General features: G+C 39.8%; 1 protein-coding gene across 5 annotated transcripts in view; it reads right to left on the bottom strand.

Annotated features, from left to right (window-relative positions):
* The window catches only part of ttyh2 (tweety family member 2), a 50,948-nt gene that overhangs the window by 6,123 nt on the left and 31,003 nt on the right, over positions 1–13,822 (bottom strand). For all 5 annotated transcript variants that reach the window (XM_020613861.1, XM_020613863.1, XM_020613862.1 and 2 more), the window contains 4 exons: positions 11,967–12,062; positions 5,387–5,459; positions 1,686–1,755; positions 1,481–1,536 (listed from right to left, as the gene is read on the bottom strand). In XM_020613861.1, the coding sequence (XP_020469517.1) occupies positions 1,481–1,536; positions 1,686–1,755; positions 5,387–5,459; positions 11,967–12,062 (295 nt within the window). The remainder of the gene's footprint in view (positions 1–1,480; positions 1,537–1,685; positions 1,756–5,386; positions 5,460–11,966; positions 12,063–13,822) is intronic.

The raw sequence follows: 13,822 nt of genomic DNA, 5'->3' as shown, positions 1-13,822 counted from the left end.
ATTGGATGGAGGAGGACAGAAAGTAAAGAAGAGCTGACAATGATAAGAATAGGAAAAGAGCTGTGGGAAGAAGTAGAGTTGAAGCAGGAGTGATGCCCAGAGTAATGAAGTACATGGGCACAGAGGGTGAAACTACAGGGCAGCGCTGCAGTTCACGCTAAGAATGCATGAGTGAGAGAGAGACATAAGAGAGAAAGCGAAAGAGAGAGCTTGTATGTTTGTCAGTGAGGGTGAGTCCCTGTATCTGCCAACTTGCTTGTGAACTTTGCACCTGTTGGATAGAGAAAATAGTGCTGACGTGGTTTACCCGGCGGGGTGACTGCTGTCTGCCCTCTGCTGCTGGGCTCTTGTTATCCTCAGGGCATGTCTACAAGAGCTTGAAAAAACATCTGAGCTCAGCTGATCCAGAGTTTACAGAAAATGACTTTACTGCTGAGTGATGTCTGCAGTGAAGTCAGTGATGTGACTCTGTTTCTCTAAACAGAGGTCCTCATACAAGCTCAGAAGACAAGGAAGAGGAAGATTCATCAAATTGCTTCATCTAATCTCCTATTTAATAGCTTTTTTATTGGAGATTTTGTATCACTTTGGCATGTTGTGGCTTGTTTGCTTGATGCATGCTCAGGAAAGAAGAAATACAGGTACAGAGGAAGAAAGAAAAATAAGTGGTGTTGAGTGCAATTTTGTACAGTAGGTGTTCTGCTAGAGTTGTAAGGTGAAAATCCGACAGACGTGGCTTGATAGAAAGAGCTTGACAGGAGATGAGGCATGAGAGCAGAGACTTAGTGAATTATAGGTCACAATAAGGTTTTATTAACTGTTATCTAAACTGCCTGTAAATGGCTATATTTCAATATGTAGTTAGGGACTACTTTAAATTCCACCTTCACACTATAAGGAATAAAATTCTGGTGGTCCAGTATTAAGCTGCACCAAAGAAGCTTTCAAGAATCCTGGTTGGTATTCGATGATTTCGTATGTATTCTTTAACCAAACATTTAATCAGGAGTTTTTTTTAATACATTTGATTAAATTTAGTCAAACATCTTTGTGTAGCATTGATATACTGAAAATTCCAATGTACTTTTTTAAATGAAAAAGGGATCTAAACATTTTTATACTTTATAAATAAAGGTATATTGTAGGCTCCAGTGCTGAAGCTCATCCCTGGGCATTTGTTTCTTTACTTTGTTGGGCTAAATCAAATTTAGGCACATTGTGTCTAAACAAACTGAATTTCTAACATGGGGAGCCTTTAATTGTAGCATTTAAACTGCTGAATTTTAAAACTACAGATGACACGTCTGCAGCGTCCTCAAAAGTAGCTTGGACCACCTTGACGTCTACAGAATGCTCCCTTTCAACCAGCTTTAGCCTTGTTTTAACCTCAACACGTCTGTCTGTAAATCACAAAATCAGTGCTTACTCTGTTATATCAGTCACCAGTCAGCAGGAGCTCAGCTTCTGACTGATTTCTTACCTGCTGGAAGGGGTTGGACAGAGTGTGGTTGCAGTACAGATAGTAATGCACAATATCTGGTGTGGGGGGGCACACAAATGGGAGAAGAAGCTTTAATGGATTTTCAACCATCATCACAATTAGTGTTATGTTCACAGCTTTATGCTCTCATAATTACAACTCCATTAATGTTTAATTAATCGATATTATTCACACTGACGCTCACCAGCACTGATGACGCCCTTTGTCTGGCTCATGAGGTACTTGTCAGGGGACACACAGAAATCACTTGTGCCCTGAAATAAAACAGAAGCCATGTGAGAGCAGTGAACAGACAACAAAGAAACAGCTGAAATAAGGAGATTAAAAACAGAAATCCAGAGAAGGAACAAGTCAGTGTCAGACCTCTACTACTACTGTCTAATACTGGCATTAAAATTTCATAAACACATCTAATGTCTTTTTGACAAAGCATAATGCGAATGATGACCATCATCTTCACTACTTTTTGACACAAAAAGGAAAATAAAGCAGAGAGGCTGCTCTTATAATCCACTTACACAAGTCTAGACAGGAATACTTTTAAATTCTGTCACTCAACCACTTTCACTCCATCGCACAGTGCTAACAAGAAACCTGCCGGAGCAAAGTAGCCAGAGTGAGGAGTGGCCGTCTTCTCAAAACTGTGTTGTCTGATTGCTAAATGTCCCCCAAGGCTCAGGCCAAACATTCTGCGTGTAGCTTAACCTTCTCTGGGGGGTACGCTAATGAGCCTCACACACAAATGAGATGAAGGAAACCAGGTTCCTCAGCAAACCCAAGCCAGTGTGTTAAAAACAACAGATAACAAAAGGTTCTGCAATTCAGGATCAGGTTTGTTAGAATTCATGAAGGGATAAGAATGCAAAGCTCTGACTACTCACTGTCTGTAATTAAGAGCACTGAATTATGCATTAATTCATTGTGCACTAAGGCACTAGTTGTAGCCTACACACTCACAAAATATGAAGGTTCCCATCCAGACACAAACATCACCTTAGATCTTTAGAAAGACAAACACAAGCATCTGACAACCAGCATCCATGCAGGTTAGCTGTTGCCCTGGTGGTGGTTGTCTGACATCAGTAGAGCACAGCGACCACACTCATTCTCATTTAAAGTGGGACACAGCAGTCAGGCTGCAGAAGCAAATACACTGCCAAGAGATTTGCTCTCAGTCAGGGTGGAGGAGGTTGGTGAGAGTGAAGAAGGCACTACAGTGATTTTCAGACAATTTTGGATGGCAGCAGTAGCAGGTTTGGGCTGTGTGAGTGGCCATGCTCTCCCTGCTCACATACAAGTTCCCCCGGTGCTCCAGTTCCCCTCAGCAGTCTGAAACCATTAAAGCCAGCTGATACAGAGAGTGTGAATGTCAATTTATTTTAGCCCTGCCAAGGACTGATGACCTGTTCAGGGTTGGCTACAGTCTGCAGCCCCTGAAATCCCCTCAAAATTAGTCTATGAAAAAGAAAATGTATGAGTGGTGTTTGTATTGCGCATCATGTCAGGAGTCTGAGTTGCATCATTACTCGAAATAAGAAAATAAAGTCATAAAAATGAAAACTGCAGTTTTACAGGTTATCTTGTAGCATTTGGAGTTTACTCAGACTGTACTGAGTCACAGTGCCGTGCCTCCACAGACATACACATGCACTGTCTGCATAAGCTTTATACAAGCAGGTTAACACATATTCTTGTCTCTCTGTGGAGTACCGGGGCACAAAGCATGAAAAAGTACATTGTAAACAAAATCCTTATATAAAGAGAAGGAGCCCATTCTACTGTACATAAACCTGTAACACTCACATTATCGCATAAGTGAGAGGATACACCGACATGGGTAAAACACACACATTTATACACACAGAGAAATGATGTCTGAGGAGCCAGTGCAGATTGTCCATGTAATTGCTTTGACCACAGCAGTTTGTATCCCTGTCTGAGCCTTTATGAGGCCTTTTTAAGCTGCAGTGATGTTTGCTCTCAAGCAGAGAAAAGACCCAGTAGATGACAACCACACAGTCCAGCCAGGTCTCACCCAAACACCACGTAAAAGCCAGGTTACATAACAGGCCGACGTAAATTATTCTGTACCACACTGAGAGGACAAACTGTAAAAACTATTTTTGCAAAACAATTTCTATAAAGCCACCACATTCATCAAGGAGAGCGAAAGAACAAAGGCAGAATTAAAGAGATATTTTTAAGCTATAACAAAACCAACTTTAGTCAGGAGTAAAATATCTGAACAGCTCCAGCCACATGAAATCTAATATAGCTAATTATGGTCTTCACAGGATCATTTCCAGTGATTCTGATGACCTGCCCTGACCATTTCTGTCAGGGTAGACAAACAATTGTGCCATGGTATAGTGTTTACAAAAAGATAGATGGCTGCAGATATTCACTGTCCTGAAACGATGGATGGTTATATTTGTGGTGTCCTCCTGTCCTGTTCCTCTGCAGGCAACACTTCCCACTTGCACACTACAAATATGAAAATTTAATCCACTAGGGATGCACCGATACCAGTACCAGGTATTGGGTCTGATACACTGTCTGATACTCTGCCTTCACTGTGTACATGCTGCTGTACACTCTGATTTCCCCTTTGAGGGATCAATAAGGTGTTGTGTTATGTTATTGTGTGATCTTTTACATATATACTGTACTTCCACATGCACATAACATGTCATAGTGTTGATGTTTAACTGAACTCTACATCATCTGGATGTTGTTTGTTGAAAATTTCTATACTGTGTGACGCATTAACATCGTTTCTTTGCAGGTTTTTTTTTCTGCAAACCATATAGTTGCCCTGTGGTATCAAAGGATTCCACCACAACTTCAACTGTTGGAGACCACAGAGAGCGGAGGTATTAAACTGGTGCATGTACCTGATGCTCATTACCTCCAATTTATATTCACATGTTAAAAATCCTCTACAGCCCCGAGTCAAAACATAGGATCCAACAACAAACCTGAGAAAAACAGCACACACGCCTGAGGCAGGTGAGTCAAACACCAGTGTGCATCCATCTTATATTCATTCTTCAGATGGTTCTCTGTTTTCCCTCTAGGTCATTCAAACATTTGTGTGCTTTTTCTTCTTTTCTCACCGTGGAACCATAAGCAAAATGCTGAAATGAATCACCTATTCAGTAAGATAAGCTTTAAAAGCTGCAATTGGATTCCTGTTGCCATAATCCTTGACTTCAAATCAAGCTATCCAGGCTTGTATAATAATGCTGGCAAAGTGTGGGTTTGGGAATTTGTTATTTTGCTAGTCTATTTTTAGATGTGTGCTGTTTGACAGCAGAGATTAAAAGACCACAAGGTGTCAGAAAGACAAACTCAGGTCAGAAGAATTTGAGTTGGGGCAGAGAGAAGGTGCTAATACCTTTTTGGCTGATGCCGCATGGCTGCAAGGACTCTTTATAGCTTGCTCACATTTTATTAATAAAATGTAAGCAAAAAAAAAAATTAAGCCTAGAAAGGCCCTTGATAATTAGCTATGCAGCTAATACATACAATATGTTTTGATAAAAAAGCTCAAGGCAAATGCACAAAATTTCAGCTGTATCCTGAAACTGTCTGTGAAAAAATAGCCGTGATGTAATTATTCTCCTACTCTACTTTCCTGTCCTTTTGTAATGACACATTGCAGATATGCAAAATGCATTCAAATACAAGCATATGTGCAACAGTGTACAATATAATCATCTTTTCTCCTCTACCCCAACACATCGAGAGACACTTTTCAAGTGCAGTGTGCATGTAGTTAAAGCAATTTATCATCACCGTCAGGCATGATAAGAATTTATTGAAGACCAGTTTTTGCTAGTTTTAATTGCGCAGACTCGGAGGGGAGGGGATGAAGTGGCTCACCACAGCTGTGGCCAGGTCAACTCCCAGAGAAGTCCAGCTCAGGACCAGTGTCAGCACTCCGAACACCATCATCCTGCAGGGACACAAAGCAACAGCATGTTCACAGTACAACTCGGTATACTAACCACTACAATAGTCACTGAATCAAATGGAGATTAACTGGAGCAACCAGACAGCTTGGGACAGCTTGTCATTAACCCAAATAAGGTAAATTTGGATCCAATAATAAGTACTGATTTATAGAAAACAAGTAAAGTACTCATGATGTGACCTTTAAACCTGTACTAACTGATTTGTTGGACACTTGCTGGATTCAAATCAAATCAAATTTTACTTGTATAGCACCAAATCACAACAAAAGCCATCTCAGGACACTTCACAAAGTAAGGTCTAGACCTTACTGTTATCACTATTATTACAGAGGGAAAACAAATCCCCCTTGAGCAACACAACAGAAAACACAACACTGACACACCTATTAAGCTGGTGTGCAGTTCCTTATTTACAAATGTAAGGCAACATTTGCACTGACTTCAACTAATTCATAATAACTGCACTGTTAGCAGTCATTCACCTAATGAAAGTAAATCCAATATTTACTCTCTTTTAGCTCTGTTTTGCTCTCCACCAAGAGAAAAATACAGATGGGTGAGAAATAAAAGGTAAAACCTACATAATGTGTCAATACCAGTGTCAAGTCACTAACCCTCGAGGTTGAGTCGAGTCTCAAGTTCCCAGTGCTCAGGTTCAAGTCAAGTCTGAGTCACCAAACAATAGTCAAAGTCGAGTCCAAGTGGGGTCCCTGTTACCTGAAAGTCAAGTCCAAGTCATCAAGGTCTACATTAACACAACTGGGACAGCTCTCACTATTTTAAAAGAAGTTTACTTGCTGTGTGTGACACAATAGCCAAACAAATATACTCATAAACACACACAGACACCCACACACTACTTAGAGGCGAACAGTATAAATATCACAGTTAATATCTTATGCCAAATTATTATGGCTTATTACAAAAAAAAGAAGTTTGAATTCACGTCTCCAACCTCCAAGTCTGAATGTAGTCAATGGTTGAGCCCAAGTAAAAGTCGGAGTCCTGAAGATCAGGACTCGAGTCTGACTTGACTCTAGTCCTGGACTCCAGTACTATAACACTGGTCAACATTCAAATAAAAATATCAGTTACAGTCACTTAAAGTTTGTCTTTTCATAAGTCATAAGGAAAAAATAACATGCTGTCAGATGCAGGACAAAATCTATAATACAAGACAATGGTAAATGCATTGACAATCTAAAAAAAAACTAATTCAAGAAAGTCACAAAACTAAAAGTTATCATCATTCTACAGAAGAAGCACAGTGATGCAAATGGAAGTATTCTCATAAAGGCTTCAGCTTTTGAAAGAACACAGCGTGAGACACGAGGGGCAGGAGAGGTGATCACACTGGCCTGTAATCAGCAGAAAAAGGCGGAGGTCATATTTATTTCTGTGGGAGTAGATTCTGCGGCCTCAACATGCAGCTGCAGCAGTGTGGCTTTATGACCCAAGGAACAAGCAGCAGAACATAATCGCTCTGTTAACCAACAATCAATTACAGCCCCCTGGGTGGACATGGCTCCCTCCCTGATGACCTCATCGTATAAGTGACACGTGCCAATAAAGCCATGTGAAGATCTGGGTGTATTTCTGCAGCAGGGGACAGTTATGTGCCAGCCTGTGTGTATAAAATAAGGTAGAGGAATGAACGCCAGCCCTATCAAAGATCAGCTTTACTACCAACTTGACCACCGTGTCACTTTGCATACAATCCCATTGCTTAAATATAATTTGTGTAGGCATGTCCAGGCTCACCACTACCCATGCTACACTCTCTAGAGCTAATCCATTTCACAGTGTGCTGAGAACATACTGGGCTGAGCTCCTAGCCTCTCTATCCTTTATGTTTTTTTCATTTCTGACTCTCCATATTTCCTTACCCTCCTCTCCCATATCTTTCCTCTGTCTTCTAGCTCTCTATTTATCAGTTTTCCAATCTTATAGTCTGTCTACCTGCCTCTCTCTGATACAAAGCCCTTGCTCAGCCCTGGCACTTAATGAGTGAGGAGATAAGAAGAGAGCAAGGCCTCAGAGATTCCTTATGATTTAAAATCTAAAAGAAAACAGAAGCAGAAGCTGCTCCTCTGTCCTACTGGTTCAGTGTGACTTACCATATATTTGCATGCAGTTACAAGGTAAAGTATTTCTGCATATACAGTGGTTGTCAGCCTAAGCTACTGTATTAGTCAGAGCTCCCAAAGTGACCCTAATATAAAGCTGAGTGGTCACAAGATAGCCAAATGGATAATAGGGAAAACTGAGCACCCTGGTGGCTGGTTGCAGTATATGTTATAAATCCTACCTCCTCCATGTTAGTGGATGGGACAAAGTATAAATCTGATGATTTTTTTCCCAGAGGTCTCTTCGGTCGTTTTTGGTAGATACCATCACACTGACGTGTGTATAAGTGGTAATTTTTCACATAAGTGTACTTTTAATAAGTTATTTGATGACATAAGAAGAGGTGCATTTCGGATGATTTGACAGACGTCGCTCCACTTCTGGTTGCTACTATGCAGAATCTGGTTGCAAAATGCCAAGACACCAGCCACAGTGTTCATAATATCTTGGCTTCACTTTTGCATTGTGGAGGGAAATAGTGACATCATGTTCATCATATGCACAGGTGTATGTCAATGATCCAGCCTAAAACTATAATGCTAAACTAAGATCTGGGGCACATGAAGATTCGGCTTTGTTTTAAAGGACCATGACTCATAACCTGAAAAGGCTGGGATCCAGTGGCCTGTGTGTCTGCCAAGCCATTCTTATTTGACAGATGGTTACTGTAGTGTGCATGATACGGCATGAGCTTCTTTAAACCACTATGACACAATGCAACTGGGGGCATTGCCCTCTGATTGCCCCCTCAGTTGCCACCAGGTCACATCCAAACCAAACAAGACTGCATCCACTTTTGTGGGGATTCACTGAGCCATACAAGATTAGTAAATCGGGTGTAAATCTGATGCAAAGAGCATCAAGTGCAAAAGTCAGAGGTCACTGAGCGGGTCAGATGATGTTAGCAAATGCACTCACCAAGGATGAGGTCAAGTCACTCTGAATTAAATCAGTGGGAAGTAGATTTCCTCCTCAGCTGAAAAAAACTGGAAGATTTAGTTGTAAACTGCTGTTAAATCCAGTCTTTACAACAGATATGGAAAGTGATGGCTCTATTATCATTGTACAAACCACCATTATAATATATGTCAATTAAAGCAGAGTGAAATGAAAATGATTGGACTCTCAAAGCTGAAAAGCAGGAGACGTGGGAACACACTGCCAATGCCAATTAGCTTGTCATAATAATCACATCTTTCTCTCAGGTTCTAATTTTGGCTTCTGCCCTGTAATCATCATCTGAGAGACGCGCCTCATTATACTGCGTTCATGAGTCTTGAGCAAATCATAATAACTCTTTCATAGATTTTGACTTTGGCATGCAGAATTTCCTACCTACAGTATCAAGATAATGAACACCTGGATATTACTGTTATAACTGCATCACTATTACTGTATGTGACCTGATCATTTACTGACTATATGTGACTAAGTATTACTATACCTGTGATATCAAAGCTTTGTGCAATCACATCAGGGGTTGAACTTCTTGGTCTGGAAGCTGCTGTTTTAATAAATCATTAAGCTACCTGCCTCTTATCTTTACTTTTTTTCAAACCAACAACAAGGTTTGGCCTGGATTTGCAGCAGCTGACCTGTAAACACAACATGAAATACTACAAAGACCAAAGTACCCATACTGGCCACTGACCCAGTCACTTGCAGATAGGATTTTATTTCTTCCCAGATGTTTTCAGGGCATCATAAGCACGTAAACTGATGTATTTGCTTTTGAAAATAAGTATATAAAAGTAATTTCTAAGAGACATTGCTGCCTGCACTAGAGGTCTTCTTGACTTTTAGCTTAATCATTTCATTCATACTATATGGTTTCAAACTAAAAGCCTCTTCTTGCATAAATTACAATACTTTGAGTATAAAAAAGCAGATGTTTGATCAGCAACCACAGCTGCACAAGAGGAAATGTAGTTGCTGAACTCAGCTGCCATTTCCTCAGGCTTACAGAGTGCTAGTCAATTGGTACTTTGGACATTCAAGGTTACATGAATAGCTCTGGCTTTCATTGTAAAACAGCTTTAATACTTTCCACAGAGAGCCTCTAGTACTTGATTCCTCCAGGCAGTACATATATAGTTTTCATTTCCTTCCTTGTTAAGGAAGTGATTTTGTTTTGTTGTAGTTTAACCAGATCCCACTGATTTGTGTTGCCTGTTTTCATAGCAGTTCTTCTTGATGTAGGTCTTTGTCATGACAGATCCATTGACTTCTACCACCCAGGAAAACTGTTTCCTTGGGCACACAGGCACTTGCAATCCACAAAATAAAGCCTAAAAATGGGTTTATGCTGTATTTACATCATGACATTTTAAGGTTCAATTCACCCAGTAGTTGCTGTGTTACATACTCAGGCTCTGACATGTCATTTTCTAAGATTTTTGCCACCTCCCTAATACATTAGCAGTAGATGGAAACTTGTTTGTTGGCAGCATACTACCATTGAAAAACTGAGCAGTGCAATGCCCTTCCAGAGGCAGAAAAGAAATCCTAATATAAACTGCAGACAGCGTGTTCTTTCCCTCTCTCGTACATGGGTGTACAGTATCTCCTTGTCATGCTAACGCTGGCACAGCCAGTTCTAAGCTCCCAAAAATCCTTCAGCCACTTCCAGTCTGCTGGAAGAGAGCATCTCTTGGCAGGGCAGATACTCTTGACACTGACTCATCATGTGCAAAGGGGTTGGAGGGTGAAGTGGGCGGTGGGTCTGTGGTTAGTCAGACACATTCAGCACAGCTCAAATCCTCAACTGATTGAGGGAGACAGAGAATTCCTCAGCAGGATGAATTGAGGCCTGGGTGGATTTCATGCTTTGTGCAAGCTCCTTTTCAGCAGCAAGAAAAAAACAACAATAAAGAAATTCACTGTCCACTAGAGATGAATTTACTTTAGTTATTCTATAATACTAAATTTAGGCAGAGCCACTGCATGTGAATATATACTGTACATCCAGTACAGGATGTATGTGCAATGTATCATCATTTGTAGTGCAACATGTATTAGGATGAATAGGGGTTTTTTGTATGCCATAACTCTGTCATCTCAACATCCTGTTTTCAAATGCATTTCAGCACTTATTGAGTCCTTTCAAAAGGCCAAAAAGCTTCCTATATTGGTTATGCTTTAATAAACCTAACATGTTTATTTATTTATGTGTTATCTTGTTTTCTTGTAACTTGCACAAGATACAAATCCATAAAAATATTAATCTAAAAAAGGACTAAAAATATAGGATAAATAATTAACTGCATGCCATAAAAGGCTCATTGTGCCTGTTATCAAATGCACAGTAATTCACATCTGAAGCCATTTAAAGCAGGTCAAGTGTTAAGCTGGAACAACAATCTTCAGGAAGTTGTACTGCCGATAACATCAAGTGGCTTTGCTCCAATGTCTGCACAGCTCCCCTGTGCAATTTGTAGAGCACAGCCACTGAGATGGCAACAATGAGACTGCAAGTTCGACCTACTGCTGCTAAAAGGCAAATGGTAAAATATACAGTAACACAGCTAGCAGGGCAGTGTTTGTACAAGGACATGATCCAATATGTAGCTGCCTCATTCACTGGCGATTTCTCAAGGGATAAGAAGCAACTCCTGACTGAAGCTCTCTTTGGCTACACCAACTCATAATAATTCAACCCATTCTGTTTCTTGCCTCTTTTTCCTGTGGTGTTTATTAGATCTGTGTTAAGCACAGCACTGATTATTTTGCATTTAAAAAATGACTAGGATAACCAGATGTGAATGAGAGGGTGCCACAGATGTGGCTGAACACCTGCAATAGAAACTCCAATTTTAAAAATATTCAGTCTTTTAGATGCAGTTGGTCTTTTATACCTACAGTATAAAATTAAAGTAAATGCATCTAGTAAAAACTGGAAAAATGTCAGTTTGGTCAGGTTTTAGTTATCAGAATCAGAATCATCTTTAATGTCCAAGTATATTTGAACATACAAGGCACCTGAATCTGGTGCAGAAGCTCTCAGTGTGTTTGTAAGGCAACAGGAAATAGAACATAAAAACAAAACAAACTAATAAAATGAATGTTCAATGAATTAATGTACTAGGGATAATCTGGAGCATTGTTTTACAATGTGCACATTCAGTTTTGCTGTGTAACATCTGGAATCATCAGCAGCAGCTGCAGCACTACTGTGGCAAAACCAAAATGAATGTTTTGTTCCTATGATGGCTCCCAGTTAGCTTTGATTTACTTAGTGCCTATTCAGTCTCTGTCTTTCCTTGCTTATCTGAAAATTGAACAGACTGAGTTTTACTTTGTAAACACAACAGCAGCTCTTATCTTTGGAAATAGATCCGTTTTATGGGGCCTTTTAGACTCACGTGGTGAGTAGCCATCGAGACTGCTTGGCCAGGCCCAGGCAGGCCAGCAGGCAGATAATCAGGTCCAGGATGAGGAGCAGCAAATAGGTGAGCCACCTGCAGACACAGACAGAGATAGAAACAGTTTTACAATACGAACAATAACACAAACGTAACATCCATGTTACTTGTTCAAATATGTTTTTCTATAGTAGTGAATCAATTTTTAAAAATACTGCTCTGTAATACTAAGGCTGACTATCGTGCAATAAAAGAACAGTGCTACTCTTAAATGATTATTGACTGGTGAAGATGCTGACTTTCTGTCTGGTACATACATCTTTAACCCATTAAATGTACAGTCATCAAGTGCATTTCTAAGATCCTGGAAGCACATTTTGGCCGAGCTGTGTATGTATGAGTGTATACATGAGGCCATACTCCTGCAGCATTGCCCTGTGTATCCATCTGTTATGTGAGCAGTGGTCAGGTTGTGACCGGACACAGAGAGCCTGCCCATATGGTTAATAATGAATGGACTCTAATCAATATGGCTGAATGTTTCATGCTGTGCAATTTGTGGGTGGAAGAGGAGCAGTTATATTACATGTTCACTCTGAACCAGTAATCTATGTATCTAATCAAAGCCCCCTCAGTTTCCTTTCTTCTCTTCCAATTTTGATGTTCTCTATTTATTTTCATCAGTGTTCATCTCCTCTTATTCCATCATTCCTCCTAGACTCATCTCTCCTACATCATTTTGTACAGTCTTCTTATCTTTTTAATTACTTTTTAAAACTTCCTTTCAATCTGTGTTTCCATCTACAGACTTCTCCCCACATCTCCCCCATTTCTCATTTCATCGTTTCCCCTCTTGGCAGGGTACAGTACAAAAAGCTGGGACATAAAGATGCATATGGAGGCTCTGGGTGACACTGCCACTTTGCTGTCTACGTTATCTTAATGCAATTAGAGGGAGTACAGCATGAAGCCATGTGGGCACAGGAGGTTACATGTATGTAAAAAATCTCATGTCTTCAAGAAATGGTGTTGGATAGCTGAGAGCGTTTCCAGAGGTGCTGTAATAACAACCTGACAACAACCTTGCTCACAGAGTAGTCAGAGGTCTCCTTGGGCTTCAAGGATGGCCTCTTTTCCACTCAAAGTAGATCTATATTTCAAATGTCTTGTCAGCCTAAAACACAAAATAGGGATATAATATAATCACAGCATCCCTTAGCTGAAATAAAAGATCTGTTTCTTCAAATGAAATTCTCTTGTTGAGTATCCTAGACTTAAATAATGCAAGAATAATAAATGCATTAGAGAATCAAGATAGTGAACAGACAACACATCCCTTAAAGTACCTTAGCACAGCAATGTGATTCTAGCTAAAATTTTGTAAATGTTCTAATATTGACAAGAAAGTACATAGATAAAACATTTTGTTATAAAAAATTGGAGAAAATGTCAAGGGTGGTGGAGAATCTTCTGGAATGTGTGACGATTGAATTACTTTTGGAAAAAAAGAAAAATGTTGTAATAAGCTGTATTTATAGAGCACCTGGAGCCAGCATAGAAAAATTTAATGACTGGATGGAGGAGAATTACTCGACAATAAGTCATAAATTAATGTTCATATGTGGTGACTTCAATATAGATTTGTTAAATCCTAACAAGCACACTAGAACTAAGGAGTTTATTAACACAATATTTAGATGCAGTTTATACCCAAAAATTACAAAACCAAGTAGAATAACAACCCAGCATGCGACACTAATAGATAATATATTTACCAATGTTATTGACAGCAAAATGACAAGTGGATTACTTATAAATGATATTAGTGATCATCTACCAGTATTTGTGGTTTATGA

The sequence above is a fragment of the Monopterus albus genome, unplaced genomic scaffold (genome assembly GCF_001952655.1).
Source record: "Monopterus albus unplaced genomic scaffold, M_albus_1.0 scaffold139.1, whole genome shotgun sequence".
NCBI classification, from domain to species: Eukaryota; Metazoa; Chordata; class Actinopteri; order Synbranchiformes; family Synbranchidae; genus Monopterus; species Monopterus albus.
This window is presented reverse-complemented; position numbering and strand designations above follow the sequence as displayed.